This window comes from Oncorhynchus mykiss, chromosome 16, assembly GCF_057628025.1.
Source record: "Oncorhynchus mykiss isolate SJ-2025 chromosome 16, ASM5762802v1, whole genome shotgun sequence".
Classification (NCBI taxonomy): Eukaryota; Metazoa; Chordata; class Actinopteri; order Salmoniformes; family Salmonidae; genus Oncorhynchus; species Oncorhynchus mykiss.
This window is the reverse complement of record NC_143037.1, coordinates 62942501-62963848: the sequence shown is the minus strand read 5'-3', so window position 1 is coordinate 62963848 and position 21348 is coordinate 62942501. Positions and strand designations below refer to the sequence as shown.

At 44.7% G+C, this 21348-nt stretch overlaps 1 protein-coding gene across 40 annotated transcripts in view; it reads left to right on the top strand.

The window, feature by feature from the left end:
• Positions 1 to 21348, top strand: part of LOC110491133 (membrane-associated guanylate kinase, WW and PDZ domain-containing protein 1) — a 211666-nt gene that overhangs the window by 126405 nt on the left and 63913 nt on the right. For 24 of the 40 annotated variants that reach the window (XM_036947464.2, XM_090203674.1, XM_036947465.2 and 21 more), the window contains 3 exons: positions 10157 to 10276; positions 13246 to 13455; positions 14428 to 14650. In XM_036947464.2, the coding sequence (XP_036803359.2) occupies positions 10157 to 10276; positions 13246 to 13455; positions 14428 to 14650 (553 nt within the window). Of the gene's footprint in view, positions 1 to 10156; positions 10277 to 13245; positions 13456 to 14382; positions 14651 to 21348 lie in introns of all 40 variants that reach the window. The other 16 variants (XM_036947462.2, XM_090203697.1, XM_036947461.2 and 13 more) reach the window with 1 other exon arrangement.

Sequence of the window (21348 nt, the reverse complement as noted above, 5' to 3'; positions counted from 1 at the left end):
ACATCCAATAGTCAAAGGTTAATGAAATACAAATGGTATAGAGGGAAATAGTCCTATAATTCCTATAATAACTACAACCTAAAACTTCTTACCTGGGAATATTGAAGACTCGTGTTAAAAGGAACCACCAGCTTTCATATGTTCTCATGATCTGAGCAAGGAACTGAAACATTAGCTTTCTTACATAGCACATATTTCACTTTTACTTTCTTCTCCAACACTTTGTTTTTGCATTATTTAAACCAAATTGAACATGTTTCATTATTTATTTGAGGCTAAATAGATTTTATTGGTGTATTATATTAAGTTAAAATAAGTGTTCATTCGGTATTGTTGTAATTGTCATTATTACAAATAAAATAACAAATCGGTTGATTAATCGGTATCGGCTTTTTTGGTCCTCCAATAATCGGTATCGGCGTAGAAAAATCATAATCGATCAACCTCTAATTCCTTTCATTTGAAATATTGCCTAATCATAATAATATTATATTTGACATAGCCTAATCATACTAATAATTTAAGCAAGGGCTCAGTCTTATTTTTAGGTTATCATGACAAATTTTTATAGTAGTCCCTTCTAAAGCTTTCTACACAAAGCATAATTCACTGAGATGCATGGTGTTTCATCTCTTAGCTTCTGCATTTCACATGCTAGTAATCACTTAACGTAATGAATCTAGGCTCTGACAGGTAAAACGTATAACTGGCTAACGGTGGCGTGAGGTTGTTGGTATCAGATCTCTGGGGAGAGAGGTTATGTCTCCTGTGTTGACGCTGCTGGAAACAGGACAGGGGTCCTAATCATGTCATCACAAAGTCCAAATCGGCCAGACACTAGACTGTGTGTGTTACACTGCCAGGCTTTATGATGTGCTACTACACTGGTCTGTACAGTATGTGTCATAGGTTGGTCATTAAACACTCAGTTCCTCAGCCTATACTCTCCATTACATACAGTAGTACACACACACACACACACACACACCCTACCATTTATATGCAGATAACTATTTAATCTGTCATCTTTTCTTGCACACTGGAAGTGCAACATGTAATACCCCTCTTGTTGTCCTTAGCAACAGGACTGAGGCTGGCTGTTGCAGCGAGGCTGTAGCTGTCTAGTTCTACTGTATGTGTCTGTTCTGGTGCATGTGTTTGTGGCTGGGTATATTTCTCTCTCACACCTCAGGGGTCATTCATAATTACCCTCAGTAGTTACTGTTGTTCAAACAGTTAATCAGCGTTTCCAAGCTCGTTTTTTGTCCTAACACTACAACGCTGATTCAAATAATCAAAGCTTAACGATTTGTAGATTTTTTTTCATCAACTGTGTAGTGCTTGGACAAAACCCAAAACGTTCACCCCTTGGGGTCCCCAGGACCGAGTTTGAGAACCCTGAGTTAAATGGATAATTTACCCCCTATTACTGTAAGAGGAGGTTAGGCTGAAAACAGTAGTGATAAACTAAGTAGGATTCAGTGAATGGTCTATCTTACTGTATTTAGTTTAGTTTATCTTACTGTATTTAGGAACAACATGACCATTAGTATAGATATTCCTGATTAATACAGTTCCCAAGGTCTCTAAGTCTCTGCTGAAATGATGATGTATACTGTATACTCCGTTTTCTTTCCATACAAGAAACTGGAACTTTTCACGACTTGACAAATAATCATTCCATTGATGCTGAGTGACTTGGGAAGTTGATTAGTGCTGGGGCCAAGTCTGAGTTAGTCCCAGTCATTGTTCATGTCGTTTCAGAGAATAGAAAGGAGGGACATAGATAGTAATGAGGCCAAGCCTTTCCTCACTGAGCCTTTTGTCTTCCTGCTGCCTGTCTGCCTCAAACCTACCTGTCTGCTGCCTGTCTGCCTCAAGCCTACCTGTCTGCTGTCTGGCTGCTGCCTGTCTGCCTCAAGCCTACCTGTCTGCTGCCTGCCTGTCTGCTGCCTGTCTGCCTCAAGCCTACCTGTCTGCTGCCTGTCTGCTGCCTGTCTGCCTCAAGCATACCTGTCTGCTGTCTGGCTGCTGCCTGTCTGCCTCAAGCCTACCTGTGTGCTGCCTGCCTGTCTGCTGCCTGTCTGCCTCAAGCCTACCTGTCTGCTGCCTGTCTGCCTCAAGCCTACCTGTCTGCTGTCTGTCTGCTGCCTGTCTGCCTCAAGCCTACCTGCCTGTCTGCTGCCTGTCTGCCTCAAGCCTACCTGCCTGTCTGCTGCCTGTCTGCCTCAAGCCTACCTGTCTGCTGCCTGTCTGCCTCAAGCCTACCTGCCTGTCTGCTGCCTGTCTGCCTCAAGCCTACCTGCCTGTCTGCTGCCTGTCTGCCTCAAGCCTACCTGCCTGTCTGCTGCCTGTCTGCCTCAAGCCTACCTGTCTGCTGCCTGTCTGCTGCCTGTCTGCTGCCTGTCTGCCTCAAGCCTACCTGCCTGTCTGCTGCCTGTCTGCCTCAAGCCTACCTGTCTGCTGCCTGTCTGCCTCAAGCCTACCTGTCTGCTGCCTGCCTGTCTGCTGCCTGTCTGCCTCAAGCCTACCTGTCTTCTGCCTGCCTGTCTGCTGCCTGTCTGCCCCAAGCCTACCTGTCTGCTGCCTGTCTGTCTGCTGCCTGTCTGCCTCAAGCCTACCCGCCTGCTGCTTGCTTGCTTGTCTGCCTGCTTGTCTGCCTGCTGCTTGCCTGCCTGCCTACCTGCCTGCTGCTTGCCTGCTTGTCTGCCTGCTTGTCTGCCTGCCTGCTGTCTGCCTGCGGCCTGCTTGTCTGCCTGCCTGCATGCTTGTCTGCGTGCCTGCCTACCTGCTTGTCTGCCTGCTGCCTGCTTGTCTGCCTGTCTGTCTGCCTACCTGCCTGCCTGCCTGATTCTAGTGGTTCACTCTGCAAATGAGAGCTCAACTGACATTAGGGTTTGAATTTAAAAAGGAACTTGTAACTCCCATTTTGAAAAAGGTTTTATGTTTTTTAAGCTGACAGTGATGATGAAGTATTTTTAGCCTTTCTAAAAAAAAGAATTAACACAGATATTTGACTGCTTTGAAAAGAGAGAGGTTTGTGCCCTTAACTCTATATTTAGAGCATCCTTCCTGTAGCAGATCTTCGACTGGGAGGGGTTTAAGTGAAAAACATTGGTTTGGACCAATTGATTATCGTTACAGAATCACATAGAGGAACAGCTCAATCAGCACACCTGCATTAGTCACCCCACCAGATACCCCCAGTGTAGGGATACTACCAGGGACAAACAACTCCTCCACTCCCTCTACAGTAGAGATTAGAACTCATTGTGACACAGACATATATATATACCACCAAAGGACTTTGTACGTCAACAACGATGACTCAAACTATCAACAAACTTTATTTTCCCTCCATCCTGTCTGTGATGCAAACAGAGCAGAGAAGCAGTATAATCCCAGTACATTTTCCAAGTAGGTGATTCATCATAGGGTATTGTATGGCATTTTGGTTGGGAGTATGAAACCATTATTGTCTCTGTCATCTAGAAGGCCACTGAGATTTTTTACCTTTATTTAACTAGGCAAGTCAGTTAAGAACTAATTCTTAATTACAATGACGGCCTACCATTGAACAGTGAGTTAACTGCCTTGTTCAGGGGCAGAACGACAGATTTTTACTTTGTCAGCTCGAGGATTCGATCCAGCAACCTTTCGGTAACTGGCCCAACGTTCTAACCACTAGGCAGCCTGCTGCCCTAAAAGAGAGAGAAGAAGAGAAGAGCCCCTGAATCTTACAGGAAGTAAACACAGTGCTCGGATGTTTCAGAGAAACGGCTTTGGTTCTGGACGACAACTTTGAACTCTTACCAAGCTGTGTGTGCGTGCCTGCCTCCCTGACTGTGTGTGAGAGTGTGTCGTGACTGTCGTACTGTCGTACAGATGAGTTAGGATTTCCGTCAGCCATCTGCCAGGTGTGTGATGGCTCTGCCTCTGTAAAGAGAGGAACACAATGACCCCTGTCTCTGTTGTCTTCTGACAACTCCCTTTCACTGTAATTATACTGAGGCTTTGTGTGTGTGTGTGTGTGTGTGCGTGCTGCGTGCGTGTGAGAGAGAGAGAGCTCCCTGTCGTTGTAATGATCCGTTGGGCTCTTTTGTACAAAACAACTCTCAGATAGAGAGAACTCCAGTTCACTAATCATTAACCAGGAGACTGGCTCTGGTTAGCTAGCATATCATAGTTGATAACATTTTGACATTAGCCAACCTGTTAACCGGAAATATGGCCAGATGATTGACATTGAGAAGGCTGCTAACTTTAAAGGTGCAGGCCGGAAGGGTAAAATGAATTGACCAGATGAAGTAGAAAGTCATCTCCTCTGAATAGCCCACACATTTGTTGTATTTTTGTTAGACCATTATGTGTAACGACGGGGATTTTCAGGGAGACGCCTCCTGCACAGAGGCAGAGAAAATGTCTAATTTGAGTTGAATTATTCTTGCGTACAGATGAAACTGAAAAATGCAGAATTTACATGATTAATAATTGCAAAACACTCATTTAAAATCCATAACACATACTACATGACATGAATAGAATACAGAACACTTGAATCATTACAGGACATTTTCATGATGGAAATTGAAATGTTAAAATGTGATTGTAAAAAAGATCATTTTTGGAAAAACCATTTAAGAGCTAGAGTTATTAGACAGTCTGATAGCAGTGGGTAGAGTGGCGTTTCACAGACGGTTCGTACGGGCAGTTATACAGGACAGTTATACAGGACAGTTATACAGGACAGTTATACAGGGCAGTTATACAGGACAGTTATACAGGACAGTTATACAGGGCAGTTATACAGGGCAGTTATACAGGGCAGTTATACAGGGCAGTTATACAGGACAGTTATACAGGGCAGTTATACAGGACAGTTATACAGGGCAGTTATACAGGACAGTTATAGAGGGCAGTTATACAGGACAGTTATACAGGGCAGTTATACGGGACAGTTATACGGGGCAGTTATACGGGACAGTTATACGGGACAGTTATACGGGACAGTTATACGGGACAGTTATACAGGGCAGTTATACAGGGCAGTTATACAGGACAGTTATACAGGGCAGTTATACAGGACAGTTATACAGGACAGTTATACAGGACAGTTATACAGGACAGTTATACAGGGCAGTTATACAGGGCAGTTATACAGGACAGTTATACAGGGCAGTTATACAGGACAGTTATACAGGACAGTTATACAGGACAGTTATACAGGGCAGTTATACAGGGCAGTTATACAGGACAGTTATACAGGACAGTTATACAGGGCAGTTATACAGGACAGTTATACAGGGCAGTTATACGGGACAGTTATACGGGGCAGTTATACGGGACAGTTATACGGGACAGTTATACAGGGCAGTTATACAGGGCAGTTATACAGGACAGTTATACAGGACAGTTATACAGGGCAGTTATACGGGACAGTTATACGGGGCAGTTATACGGGACAGTTATACGGGACAGTTATACAGGGCAGTTATACAGGGCAGTTATACAGGGCAGTTATACAGGACAGTTATACAGGACATTTATACAGGGCAGTTATACAGGACAGTTATACAGGGCAGTTATACAGGACATTTATACAGGACAGTTATACAGGGCAGTTATACAGGACAGTTATACAGGACAGTTATACAGGACTGTTATACAGGACAGTTATACAGGACAGTTATACAGGACAGTTATACAGGACAGTTATACAGGGCAGTTATACAGGACATTTATACAGGACATTTATACAGGGCAGTTATACAGGGCAGTTATACAGGACAGTTATACAGGGCAGTTATACAGGACATTTATACAGGACAGTTATACAGGACAGTTATACAGGACAGTTATACAGGACAGTTATACAGGGCAGTTATACAGGACAGTTATACAGGGCAGTTATACAGGACATTTATACAGGGCAGTTATACAGGACATTTATACAGGGCAGTTATACAGGACATTTATACAGGGCAGTTATACAGGACATTTATACAGGGCAGTTATACAGGACATTTATACAGGGCAGTTATACAGGACAGTTATACAGGGCAGTTATACAGGACAGTTATACAGGACAGTTATACAGGACAGTTATACAGGACAGTTATACAGGACAGTTATACAGGACAGTTATACAGGGCAGTTATACAGGACAGTTATACAGGGCAGTTATACAGGACAGTTATACAGGACAGTTATACAGGACAGTTATACAGGACAGTTATACAGGGCAGTTATACAGGACAGTTATACAGGGCAGTTATACAGGACAGTTATACAGGGCAGTTATACAGGACAGTTATACAGGGCAGTTATACAGGACAGTTATACAGGGCAGTTATACAGGGCAGTTATACAGGACAGTTATACAGGACAGTTATACAGGACAGTTATACAGGACAGTTATACAGGACAGTTATACAGGACAGTTATACAGGGCAGTTATACAGGACAGTTATACAGGGCAGTTATACAGGGCAGTTATACAGGACAGTTATACAGGACAGTTATACAGGACAGTTATACAGGACAGTTATACAGGACAGTTATACAGGACATTTATACAGGACAGTTATACAGGGCAGTTATACAGGACAGTTCATGGCTGTTTCTCAGGAGCCTGGTGGTGCAGTTACCTCTTTTTGGAGGGAGCAGGTCATTCAGTGAATGGTCAAGAGTGTGCATGTCCTTCACCAGGTACACTGCTGCCAGCTCTACCCTGCTCTGCAGTGACAGGAGCTGTGGTTGGACTGTTCCACCTCTGGAGATGATCCTCAAGGCCCTCCTCTGCACCCTGCCTAGTTGCTTTTTATTGTATCCAACTAACAGGACTCTACTGTATTCCAGACCAGACCTGACCAGTGTAGTGTATACTGTGATCAGATCTGGGGCGGCAGGGTAGCCTAGTGGTTAGAGCGTTGGACTAGTAACCGGAAGGTTGTGAGTTCAAACCCCCGAGCTGACAAGGTACAAATCTGTCGTTCTGCCCCTGAACAGGCAGTTAACCCACTGTTCCCAGGCCGTCATTGAAAATAAGAATTTGTTCTTAACTGACTTGCCTGGTTAAATAAAGGTAAAATAAAATAAATAAAATAAATAAATAAAATCTTCAGTGGGTAGGTCAATCCTGGCAAGAACAGTCAAAGTGCAGGTGTTTTGAGGCCTTCCTCACTGACTGCTCCACATGTATGTCACCACTGAGGTTAGAGTCTAGATGAAAACCAAGATACTTAGTTGTTTTTACCACTGGCACTTCCTGACCTCCTATGATTAGTGGTGCAGGTTGTGGATGATCTCTAGAAAAGCATATCCACATTTCCAGACTCTTTCCCATTCAGGAGCATGTTGTTGGATGTGACCCACTCTTCCAGCTGCTTCGCCTCCAGCTGTCCTCTTGGTTACTGGTTAAAGGTACAGCCTGTCCAGTGTGTCACTAAAGACAACTTTTCGGGTGGACATGTGAAGGAGAAACAGATATGGTGAAACAACCCCACCTTGTGGCACACTAGAGGTGACCTCTGACCAAGGACTCAATGTGCCATTTGCCATCACCCTCTGTCTTCATCCCCTGGTGTAACTGGGATACCTGGCTAGTAACCATCACCCTCTGTCTTCTTCCCCTGGTGTAGCTGTGGAACCAGGCTAGAAACCATCACCCTCTGTCTTCTTCCCCTGGTGTAGCTGGGGTACCAGGCTAGTAACCATCACCCTCTGTCTTCTTCCCCTGGTGTAGCTGTGGAACCAGGCTAGAAACCATCACCCTCTGTCTTCTTCCCCTGGTGTAGCTGTGGAACCACGCTAGAAACCATCACCCTCTGTCTTCTTCCCCTGGTGTAGCTGTGGTACCAGGCTAGTAACCATCACCCTCTGTCTTCTTCCCCTGGTGTAGCTGTGGAACCAGGCTAGAAACCATCACCCTCTGTCTTCTTCCCCTGGTGTAGCTGTGGAACCAGGCTAGAAACCATCACCCTCTGTGTTCTTCCCCTGGTGTGGCTGGGGTACCAGGCTAGTAACCATCACCCTCTGTCTTCTTCCCCTGGTGTAGCTGTGGAACCAGGCTAGAAACCATCACCCTCTGTCTTCTTCCCCTGGTGTAGTTGTGGAACCAGGCTAGAAACCATCACCCTATGTCTTCTTCCCCTGCTGTAGCTGTGGAACCAGGCTAGAAACCTTGGACAGAGTTCAGTGTCAGACAGATGTTGCAGGAGCTTTGCGTGATCTACTGGATCAAGCGGGCTTGCGGGCCTCTTGGAGACAGGCCCTTTATATTCTAATCCGACAGTACCACATGTTCTGTAAACTCCAGGCTGAGAGGCTGAAAGTAAGACACAGAATCACACAGCATCAAAGATCCATTATCAGCGTTCCCTCGGCTCAGTCTGGCCTCAAACTTTAACGGTAACATTCAACACTGACAGACGTTTGATAGTGGCAGTTAAACAGGTCAAAGGTCAGTACTTAGTTACAGTAAATGCAGGAGAGGAATGACTCAAATCAGTTCCCATTACAGTCATAGTTAGAAAGTCCCAATGTTCTTCATGGTGATGCAGGTAGGCCTTTATACTACAGATGGACTTTGGAGACAAATATGTGGTTCAGTTAGACCATAAAGACAAATGTTTTTTAATGAAAACGACCACAGGGGGTCTTTTAAGCCATAGTGTATGATCACAGTGCCAGAAAGGAAAATAAATTGCCAAGCAATAGTGTCAGTTCCTCTGAGTCATGTTAATGTCTATATCTCTGGCTTTTCTCATTGGAAAAATAATAAACAGATTAGGAAGAAAAGGGGGGTGTGTGACTCATTCATCTCTGGCGTTGCGTTTAAAGCCTGATGTTTTAAAGCCTGTGGTTTGCCACCACTGGCAGAGTGAGGTAGGGGTGTGTGAGACTTTCTTACTGTCCTGTCTCCTCACATCATGTCCAAGTCCACCTTCTCTGTTCACTGCAGCCTCAAAGAGAGCAGTGACCGAAATTGCACCCTGTCACTTTCAGCTCCCACACCTCCAGTTTGTGTGGACCTGTTCCTCCGTCTTGTCCTCCCTCAGGCCTTATGGTGGCTACAAGCTTCACACTGTCGATCGATGTGCAGGCATGTGCAAGGGCAGAGTATGCTTTTGGGGGGGCAGCGCACACTTTTGTCCACATCGTCATTGTGTTCCACCCAGAGAGGAAGTCCCCCTTGTGTAGTGTAAATCCACTAGGGTCCTGGGGAACCAGAGTAGCTAACCAAGCAAGAGGGGCCAAGGCACTCTTTTTGACTCTATGTAGCGATGACGTTTGAACTTTCGGATCCGGTGTTATATGCTTTTTGCTTACAAATACTAGCTAGCTATATGTGTATACTAGCTAGCTACATAGCTAGCTTTGTGTGTATAGGAACTAGCTACATGGCTAGCTGTGTGTGTATAGTAACTAGCTACATGGCTAGCTGTGTGTATGCTAGCTAGCTACATAGCTAGCTTTGTGTGAGTACTAGCTAGTTCATAGCTAGCTGTGTGTGAATACTAGCTAGCTCATAGCTAGCTGTGTGTCAATACTAGCTAGCTACATAGCTAGCTGTGTGTGAATACTAGCAAGCTACATAGCTAGCTGTGTGTGAATACTAGCTAGCTACATAGCTAGCTGTGTGTGACTACTAGCTAGCTACATAGCTAGCTGTGTGTGAATACTAGCTAGCTCATAGCTAGCTGTGTGTGAATACTAGCTAGCTACATAGCTAGCTGTGTGTGAATACTAGCAAGCTACATAGCTAGCTGTGTGTGAATACTAGCTAGCTACATAGCTAGCTGTGTGTGACTACTAGCTAGCTACATAGCTAGCTGTGTGTGAATACTAGCTAGCTACATAACTAGCTGTGGGTGAATACTAGCTAGCTACATAGCTAGCTGTGTGTGAACGCTAGCTACATAGCTAGCTGTGTGTGAATACTGATTATAATGTAGATTACCGGCTACTTCCTCCTCCTCAATCTTTGTTTCCGCCCACAGAGAGGCCCTAATGTTTGTTTTTGTTAATTAGTAGGTTGAGTAGGTTTTGGCAAATGTAACTGCCACTGAGAAGCACCTCGAAAACTTCTCCCTTGTCTTCGGTCAGAGTGGTTGGTAGTAATGCTGATAATAACCTTGGTTTCCTCTCTCTCCAGGTACGACACGCCCCCCTCGAGACGGGGAGGTCCCCGGGGTTGATTACAACTTCCTGTCTGTGGAGGACTTCTTGAACCTTGAGCAGAGTGGAACACTACTGGAAATAGGAACGTTTGAAGGTGAGGATGATGATGCTGGGGGTGTTGGTTTTAGTGATGCTGGTGATGAGGATGATGCTGGTGGTGTTGGTTTTAGTGATGCTGTTGATGAGGATGATGCTGGTGGTGTTGGTTTTAGTGATGCTGGTGAGGAGGATGATGATGATGCTATGGTACTGTAGGAGTGCAGAAGATAATCTTTCTCTTTTTTGTAAGGTTGTATTTAGGATTTCTGACCTGATAATATTTATTTTGATTATTATAATTTATAAAAAATTATACAATACAAAACATACACATACAAACAGATCACAAGGTTATCCTTACCTAGATTAGGACAGTGTACCACAGTGATACGTCTTCTGTCCTGACAGAAGACTTCTGTCCTGACATCTGTGTGTGTGTGTGTGTGTGTGTGTGTGTGTGTGTGTGTGTGTGTGTGTGTGTGTGTGTGTGTGTGTGTGTGTGTGTGTGTGTGTGTGTAGTGTTAATCTCCTTGCCACCTGTACTATTGTGTGTTTGGCTCCTTTCACCCTCCCCCGCAGACAGTGTCAAATACCTGTCCACAGGAGCCGGATGCCTTCCCAATACAAATGTGAGGCAGACCTACGTACAGTAGGTCTCAATGACATGCAGTTGCATTGAGATATGAGTCCAATTCTCATGCCCAACATTTTTTCTTTCCAAAAATTGTGGCGAGACTTTTCAAATCTATTTTCAAGATGATTTTTAAAGATCGGGATTTACAGTTCATCAGTTGTAGATAATGACATACATTTAGAATGTGGTTTTGAGCATGTGTCACTATCTCTTGCATTGCATTGTGGATGGTATTTGCTTATCAATGGGTTTTACAGGAAGTAACTTAAGCAACAGATCTGGTACTGACCAGTGATAAGCCAGCCATTTGAATGTATACTTTAACAAGGTAAAGTTCTCTGAGCCGGCCCGTTGTATTATGTTTGTATGCTCCCAGCTCCCTCTCAGTCCATAACAACACTGACTAGGGAAAAAAGCCTGCTTTTCCTGCAGCTGCTTATTTCCACCATTTCAGGACTCTTTGTGCTCTGCCATTGTCTCTCTTTCCACTGCATTGAGATTTTATAGATCCCCTCCCCGCTATCTTTCTGGATCTATCTCTCTGTTCTCTACCTCTCTGTCCTCTATCTCTCTGTCCTCTATCTCTCTGTCCTCTATCTCTCTGTGTTCTATCTCCCGCTCCCTCCCCCTCCTTCTCTCACCCCCCCCCCCCCCCCCCCCTCTCAATTTCAATTCAATTTAAGGGGCTTTATTGGCATGGGAAACATATATTTACATTGCCAAAGCAAGTGAAATAGATAATAAACAAAAGTGAAATAAACAACAGTAAATGTCATTATGTCCATATACAGTGTTGTAACGATGAGCAAATTGTTACAAAAGGGAAAATAAATCTAGGTTGTATTTATAATGGTGTTTGGTCTTCACTGGTTGCCCTTTTCGTGTGGAAACAGGTCACAAATCTTGATGCTGTGATTTCACCCAGTAGATATGGGATATGTTTATCAAAATTGGATTTGTTTTCTAATTCTTTGTGCATCTGTGCAATCTGAGGGAAATGTGTATCTCTGAAATGGTCATACATTTGGCAGGAGGTTAGGAAGTGCAGCTCAGTTTCCACCTCATTTTGTGGGCAGTGTGCACATAGCCTGTCTTCTCTTGAGAGCCAGGTCTGCCTACTTTTCTCAATAGTAAGGCTATGCTTACTGAGTCTGTACATAGTGAAGCATTCCTTCATTTTGGGTCAGTTACAGTGATCAGGTATTATGCCACTAAGGACTCTCTGTTTAGCATTCTAGTCTGCTCAGTTTTTTTCCAATGTGTAATTCTCTTTTTGTTTTCTCATGATTTGTTTGGGTCTAATTGTGCTGTCCTGTGATCCGGTGGGGTCTGTTTGTGTTTGTGAACAGAGCCCCAGGACCAGCTTGCTTAGGGGACTCTTCTCCAGGTTCATATCAAATTTTATTGGTCACATACACATATTTAGCAGATGTTATTGCGGGTGCAGTGATATTCTTGTCTCTGTAGGTGTAGGGGATGGCTTTGTTATGGAAGGTTTGGGAATCGCTTCCTTTTAGGTGGTTGTAGAATTTAATGTTTTTTTTCTGGATTTTGATCATCGGCCTATTTCTGCTCTGCATGCATGATTTGCTGTTTTACGTTGTAGACAGAGGATATTTGTGCAGAATTCTGCATGCAGAGGTTCAATTTGGTGTTTGTCACATTTTGTGAATTCTTGGTTGGTGAGCGGACCCCAGACCTCACAACCATAAAGGGCAATGGGTTCTATAACTGATTAAAAATACTTGAATGTTATGTTACTTTTGATGGCATAGGCCTTACTTGCCTTGTCTCTCAGATCGTTCACAACTTTGTGGAAGTTACCTGTCGCGCTGATGTTAAATTTTTTGTGTGTAAATTTTTTGTGCTCTAGGGCAACGGTGTTTAGATGGAATTTGTATTTGTGGTCTTGGCAACTGGACCTTTTTTGTAACACCATCATAATTTGTCTTACTGAGATGTACTGTCAGGGCCCAGGTCTGTCAGAATCTGTGCAGAAGATCTAGGTGCTGCTGTAGGCCCTACTTGGTTGGGGACAGAAGCACCAGATCATCAGCAAACAGTAAACATTTGACTTCAGATTCTAGTAGGGAGAGGCCGGTGCTCTCTCTCTCCCTTCCTCTCTCCTTCTCCCTCCCCTCCCTCTCTCCCTCCCCCTCCCTCTCTCATCCCCTTCTCTCTGTCTCACCCCTCCCTCCCTCCCTCCCTCCCTCCCTCCCTCCCTCCCTCCCTCCCCCTACCACTTCCTATCTCCCCCTCCCTCTCTCCCTCCCCGTTCCTCTCTCCATCTCCCTACCACTTCCTATCTCCCCCTCCCTAGTTTCTCCCTCTCTCTCTCCCTCTCCCTCCATCTCTTTCTCAGGCATGCTAATGTCCCTGTTGTTGCCTAGGTAACTATTATGGGACGCCTAAGCCGCCGAGGCAGCCCGTGGTTGGGACAGTGAATCTCAGTGATGCTGTGCTCCTCAACGGCCCTCCAGGCTCCCAGCAGTCCACTCCCAAGCGCACCAAGTCCTACAATGACATGCAAAACGCCCAAGTAGTACCTGCTGACTACGAGGATGACGACCAGGCCACAGAAATGAACAACAGTTTTACAGGTATGTCATTTTACATGCCGTCAGACAATTACACATAGACTACCACTACCAAACCAGGCGGCTGTTCAATGGGGGATGTGTGTGTTTGGGGTGTGGGTGAGTTGTGTGTGTGCTCATTTCTACGCACATGTTTGAAAGCATGTGTGAGGGAGAGTGTGTATCTGCGTTTGTGCTCTCCACTCTTCTGCCCTGTGTTGCTGGGTGTCTCTCTCTCTCGCTTTCTCTCTTTCTCTTGTTCACTCTCTCGCTCCCTCCATCTTTCTCTCTTGTTTTCTCTCTCTCTCGCACCATCTTTCTCTCTCTCTCTCACTCTCTCACTCTCTTCCTCTCTCTCTCACTCTTCCTCTCTTTCTCTCTCTCAACAACACTTTGTGAATAGTTTTTTAGGCATAATGTCTGACTGAGTTTGAAATATCACTTGTGTTAATGTGTTAGCCCGGACTGGAGAGTTTGTGAGACAGTCAGTCAGTTCCTAGATGGAGTTTTTTTTTCTCCTTCTATGCTCACTCTGTGTGTCCTGCCAGTCTGTCAGAGTGGTGAATTAGCGTTTGATCACCCCTGAAAGGCTCACGGAAGTGAGAGAGGGAGGATGAAGTCAGGGAGGGCAAGATAGAGGGGGGTTTAAGAGAAATAGAGGCTGACTGCATGTTCATTATAGTCATTGGGCCCCATTCCTTTTGGACTAGCAGGCAGGGGGTTTACAGAGGGAGGGAGAGAAAGTTAAGAAAGGAAAAATGTTTAGCAGTCGTGAACCATACTATATATTTTTGTTGCTGTTGGTTTTAGTAGTCCTATATTGCACACAGTACTCTTAGCATAAATTGTCTTATCATTCCACCCTTAGAGTCCCACATTCCTGTTACAGCAGGAAACATAAACCTCCTCTCTCTGTTTTGTTCTGTGTTGTCGTGCTCCTTACTTTCCCAGGATCCTTAGTTCGTAGTCTCTTCCCCTCTCCCTTGTTGTGCACAGGTAACCCTAGCGACCAGGACGAGAGCTGCGGCGGTGTTCTACGGCCGTACCCCGCGCGCGAGAACGCTCCGTCCTATGGTCTGAACAACGTGGCCGCATCCACCTCGGACAGCGGGCAGCAGACACACGCCCAGCCCCAGGCCTCCCCAGAAGACCCCCTAGGACCCCTGCCAGGCAACTGGGAGATGGCCTACACCGAGAACGGAGAAGTCTACTTTATAGAGTACGTATAATATACCCTAAATCCTATCCTAAATCCCTATGGCCTGTACCTTAGCTTACACCGAGAACGGAGAAGTCTACTTTATAGAGCATGTATAATATACATTACATGACCAAAAGTATGTGGACACCTGCTCGTCAAACATCTCATTCCAAAATCATGGGCAGTAATATGGAGTTGGTCCCCCCTTTGCTGCTATAACAGCCTCCACTCTTCTGGAAAATATTTCCACTAGATGTTGGAACATTTCTGCGGGGACTTGCTTTCATTCAGCCACAAGAGCGTTAGGGAGGTCGGGTACTCATGTTGGGCGATTAGGCCTGGCTCGCAGTCAGCGTTCCAATTCATCCGAAAGGTGTTTGATGGGGTTAAGGTCAAGGCTCTGAAGGCCAGTCAAGTTCTTCCAAACTGATCTTGACAAACCATTTCAATATGGAACTCGCTTTGTGCACGGGGGCATTGTCATGCCGAAACAGCAAAGGGATGGTCTAGAATGTCATTGTATGCTGTAGCGTTAAGATTTCACTGGAACTAAGGGGCCTAGCCCGAACCATGAAAAATAGCTCCAGACCATTATTCCTCCTCCAACAAACTTTGCGATTGGCTCTATGCATTTAGGTAGGTAGCGCCCTCCTAGCATCCGCCAAACGCAGATTCGTCCGTTGGACTGCCAGATGGTAAAGCATGATTCATCACTCCAGAGTACATGTTTCCACTGCTCCAGAGTCCAATGGTGGTGAGCTTTACACCACTCTAGCCAACGCTTGACATCGCGCGTGGTGATCTTAGGCTTGTGTGTGGCTGTTCAGCCATGGAAACCCATTTCATGAAGTTCCCGACAACAGTTATTGTGCTGACATTGTTTCCAGAGGCAGTATGGAACTCGGTAGTGAGAGTTGCAACCGAGGACAGACGATTTGTACGTGCTTCAGCACTCAGCGGTCCCGTTCTGTGAGCTTGTGTGGCCTACCACTTCGTGGCTGAGCCGTTGTTGCTCCTAGATGTTTCCACTTCACAATAGCTGCACTTACAGTTGACCGGGGAAGCTCTAGCAGTGCAGAAATTTGATGAACTGACTTGTTGGAAAGGTGGCATCCTATGACGGCGCCAAGTTGAAAGTCACTGGCTCTTCAGTAAAGCCATTCTACTGCCAGTGTTTGTCTATGGAGATTGCATTGCCGTGTGCTCGATTTTATACACCTGTCAGCAATTTAAAAAATAATGATAAGACATGAAATAGTAAGTTACACAATAGGAATAAAATACACAAGAATGGAGCAATATACAGGGAGCACCAGTACCAGATCAATGTGGAGCTATATACAGGGAGCACCAGTACCAGATCAATGTGGAGCTATATACAGGGAGTACCAGTACTAGATCAATGTGGAGCTATATACAGGGAGCACCAGTACCAGATCAATGTGGAGCTATATACAGGGAGTACCAGTACTAGATCAATGTGGAGCTATATACAGGGAGTACCAGTACTAGATCAATGTGGAGCTATATACAGGGAGTACCAGTACCAGATCAATGTGGAGCTATATACAGGGAGCACCAGTACCAGATCAATGTGCAGAGGTTACGAGGCATTTGAGGTAGATATGTACATGAAGGCAGGGTAAAGTGACTAGGCATCAGGATAGATAATATTAAGGTATTTTTTATTTAAAAAAATATTTAACCTTTATTTAACCAGGTAGGCTAGTTGAGAAAAAGTTCTCATTTGCAACTGTGACCTGGCCAAGATACAGCAAAGCAGTTCGACACATACAACAACACAGAGTTACACATGGAATAAACAAACATACAATCAATAATACAGTAGAAAAGTCTATATACAGCATGTGCAAATGAGGTAGGATAAGAGAGGTAAGGCAATAAATAGGCCATGGTGGTGAAGTATTTAAAATATAGCAATTAAACACTGGAATGGTAGGATGTGCAGAAGATGAATGTGCAAGTTGAGATACTGGGGCGCAAAGGAGGAAGATAAATAAATAAATACAGTATGGGGTTGAGGAAGATTGGATGGGCTATTTACAGATGATCTATGTACAGGTGCAGTGCTCAGCTTAAAGCTAGTGAGGGGGGTAAGAGTCTCCAGCTTCAGAGATTTTTGCAGTTCGTTCCAGTCATTGACAGCAGAGAACTGGAAGAAGAGGCGGCCAAAGGAAGAATTGGCTTTGAGGGTGACCAGTGAGATATACCTGCTGGTGCGCGTGCTACGGGTGGGTGCTGCTATGGTGACCAGTGAGCTGAGATAAGGCGGGGCTTTACCTAGCAGAGACTTGTAGATGACCTAGAGCCAGTGGGTTTGGCGACGAGTATGAAGCGAGGGCCAGCCAACGAGATCATACAGGTCGTAGTGGTGGGTAGTGTATGGGGCTTTGGTGACAAAACAGATGGCACTGTGATAGACTGCATCCAATTCGTTGAGTAGAGTGTTGGAGGCTATTTTGTAAATGACATCGCCGAAGTCAAGGATCGGTAGGATGGTCAGTTTTACGAGGGTATGTTTGGCAGCATGAGGGAAGGATGCTTTGTTGCGAAATAGGAAGCAGATTCTAGATTTAATTTTGGATTGGAGATGTTTAATGTGATTCTGAAAGGAGAGTTTACAGTCTAACCAGACACTTAGGTATTTGTAGTTGTCCACATATTCTTAGTCAGAACTGTCCAGAGTAGTGATGCTGGATGGGCGGGCAGGTGCGGTCAGCGATCAGATGAAGAGCATGCATTTAGTTTCACTTGCATTTAAGAGCAGTTGGAGGCCACGGAAGGAGAGTTGTATGGCATTGAAGCTCATCTGAAGGTTAGTTAAGGTGTCCAACGAAGGGCCAGAGGTATACAGAATGGTGTCGTCTGCGTAGAGGTGGATCAGAGAATCACCAGCAGCGAGAGCGACATCATTGATGTTTACAGAGAAGAGAGTCGGCCCGAGAATTGAACCCTTTGGCACCCTCATAGAGACTGCCAGAGGTCCGGACAACAGGCCCTCCGATTTGACATACTGAACTCTATCGGAGAAGTAGTTGGTGAACCAGGCGAGGCAATCATTTGAGAGACCAAGGCCAATAAGAATGTTGTGATTGACAGAGTCGAAAGCCTTAGCCAGGTCGATGAATACGGCTCCCCAGTAATGTCTCTTATCGATGGCGATTATGATATCGTTTAGGACCTTGAGCGGGGCTGAGGTGCACCCATGACCAGCTCTGAAACCAGATTGCATAGCGGAGAAGGTACATTGAGATTCAAAATGGTCAGTAATCTGTTTGTTAACTTGGCTTTCAAAGACCTTAGAAAGGTAGGGTAGAATAGATATAGGTCTGTAGCAGTTTGGATCTAGAGTGTTTCCCCCTTTGAAGAGGGGGATGACCACGGCAGCTTTCCAATCCATGGGAATCTCAGACAATACGAAAGAGAGGTTGAACAGGCTAGTAATAGGGGTTGAAATAATTTCTTTAGATTATTTTAGAAAGAGAGGGTCCAGATTGTCTTGCCCAGCTGATTTGTAGGGGTCCATATTTTGCAGCTCTTTCAGAACATCAGCCATCTGGATTTGGGTGAAGGAGAAGTGGGGGAGGTTTGGGCGAGTTGCTGTGGGGAGCACAGGGCTGTTGACCGGCGTAGGGGTAGCCAGGTGGAAAGCATGGCCAGTCGTGGAAAAATGCTTATTGAAATTCTCAATTATTGTGGATTTATCGGTAGTGACAGTGTTTCCTAGCCTCAGTGCAGTGGGCAGCTGGGAGGGGGTGCTCTTATTTTCCATAGACTTTACAGTGTCCCATAACTTTTTTGAGTTTGTGCTACAGGATGCAAATTTCAGTTTGAAAAAGCTGGTCAAGGGCTATATATATTCCTAGTTCTCATTTTTTTGAATGGGGCATGCTTATTTAAGATGGTGAGGAAGGCACCTTTAAAGAATAACCAGCCATCCTCTACTGACAGGATGAGGTCAATGTCATTCCAGGATACCCCGGCCAGGTCAATTAGAAAGGCCTGTTCGCAGAAGTGTTTTAGGGAGCGTTTGACAGTGATGAGGGGTGGTCGTTTGACTGCAGACCCATTATGGATGCAGGCAATGAGGCAGTGATCGCTGCGATTGTGGTTGAAAACTGCAGAGGTGTATTTGGAGGGCGAGTTAGTTAGGATGATATTTATCATGGTGCCCGTGTTTACGGATTTGGGGTGGTACCTGGTAGGTTCATTGATAATTTGTGTGAGATTGAGGGCATCAAGCTTAGATTGTAGGATGGCCGGGGTGTTAAGCATGTTCCAGTTTAGGTCACCTATTAGCACGAGCTCAGAAGATAGATGGGGGGCAATCAATTCACATATGGTGTCCAGGGCACAGCTGGGGGCAGAGGGTGGTCTATTGCAGGCGGCAACGGGGAGAGACTTGTTTCTGGAAAGGTGAATTTTTAGAAGTAGAAGCTCAAATTGTTTTGGTACTGACCTAAGACAGAACTCTGCAGGCTATCTCTGTAGTAGATTGAAACTCCGCCCCCTTTAGCAGTTCCTTCTTGGCGGAACATTTTATAGTTAGGGATGGAAATGTCAGGATTTTAGGTGGTTTTCCTAAACCAGGATTTAGACACGGCTATGACATCCGGGTTGGTAGAATGTTCTAAAGCAGTGAATAAAGCAAACATAGGGAGCAGGCTTCTAATGTTAACATGCACGAAACCAAGGCATTTGTGGTTACAGAAGTCAACAAATGAGAGCACCTGGGGAGTAGGACTGGAGCTAGGTACATTGGAGATAAACCTAGGCATTGAGTAATGATGAGAGAGATATAGTCTCTAGAGACGTTTAAACCAGGTGATGTCATTGCATATGTGGGAGATGGAACAACATGGTTGGTTAAGGGATATTGAGTAGGGCTAGAGGCTTTACAGTGAAATAAGACAGTAATCACTAACCACGACAGTAATGGACAAGGCATATTGATATTAGGGAGAGGCGTATGGGTCCAGTGATTGGTTGGGCTGGCTGGGGACACGGCGATTCAGACAGTTAGCTTGCCGGGGCTAACAGTTAGCAGGCCAAAGCTAGCATAAGGGCCTTAAGAGGGACGTTGTGATGGGGGAAAAGTCTGTTTTTGCCTCCTTGTGCGGTGACGTCGCTAGACCAGTCGTGGAATTAGTAGGGTTCCAAGTAGCAGAGGGTCCAAGTCCAATTGGCAAAATATGTATAGTGGTCCAAGAAACTGGGCGGTGGATCAGCTAACAGTCCAATATGCTATAGATAGCTAGCAGGCCGCAGTTAGCAGAATGGGCCTGAGGGGGACGTCGCGCCTGAGGGGCCTATTTGAGGTAGATATGTACATGAAGGCAGGGTAAAGTGACTAGGCACCAGGATAGATAATAATAAGGTATTTGAGGTAGATATGTACATGAAGGCAGGGTAAAGTGACTAGACATCAGGATAGATAATAATAAGGTATTTGAGGTAGATATGTACACGAAGGCAGGGTAAAGTGACTAGACATCAGGATAGATAATAATAAGGTATTTGAGGTAGATATGTACACGAAGGCAGGGTAAAGTGACTAGGCACCAGGATAGATAATAATAAGGTATTTGAGGTAGATATGTACACGAAGGCAGGGTAAAGTGACTAGGCATCAGGATAGATAATAATAAGGTATTTGAGGTAGATATGTACACGAAGGCAGGGTAAAGTGACTAGACATCAGGATAGATAATAATAAGGTATTTGAGGTAGATATGTACACGAAGGCAGGGTAAAGTGACTAGACATCAGGATAGATAATAATAAGGTATTTGAGGTAGATATGTACACGAAGGCAGGGTAAAGTGACTAGGCATCAGGATAGATAATAATAAGGTATTTGAGGTAGATATGTACACGAAGGCAGGGTAAAGTGACTAGGCATCAGGATAGATAATAATAAGGTATTTGAGGTAGATATGTGCACGAAGGCAGGGTAAAGTGACTAGGCATCAGGATAGATAATAATAAGGTATTTGAGGTAGATATGTACACGAAGGCAGGGTAAAGTGACTAGGCATCAGGATAGATAATAATAAGGTATTTGAGGTAGATATGTACACGAAGGCAGGGTAAAGTGACTAGACATCAGGATAGATAATAATAAGGTATTTGAGGTAGATATGTACACGAAGGCAGGGTAAAGTGACTAGACATCAGGATAGATAATAATAAGGTATTTGAGGTAGATATGTACACGAAGGCAGGGTAAAGTGACTAGGCACCAGGATAGATAATAATAAGGTATTTGAGGTAGATATGTACACGAAGGCAGGGTAAAGTGACTAGACATCAGGATAGATAATAATAAGGTATTTGAGGTAGATATGTACACGAAGGCAGGGTAAAGTGACTAGACACCAGGATAGATAATAATAAGGTATTTGAGGTAGATATGTACACGAAGGCAGGGTAAAGTGACTAGACACCAGGATAGATAATAATAAGGTATTTGAGGTAGATATGTACACGAAGGCAGGGTAAAGTGACTAGACACCAGGATAGATAATAATAAGGTATTTGAGGTAGATATGTACACGAAGGCAGGGTAAAGTGACTAGGCACCAGGATAGATAATAATAAGGTATTTGAGGTAGATATGTACACGAAGGCAGGGTAAAGTGACTAGGCATCAGGATAGATAATAATAAGGTATTTGAGGTAGATATGTACATGAA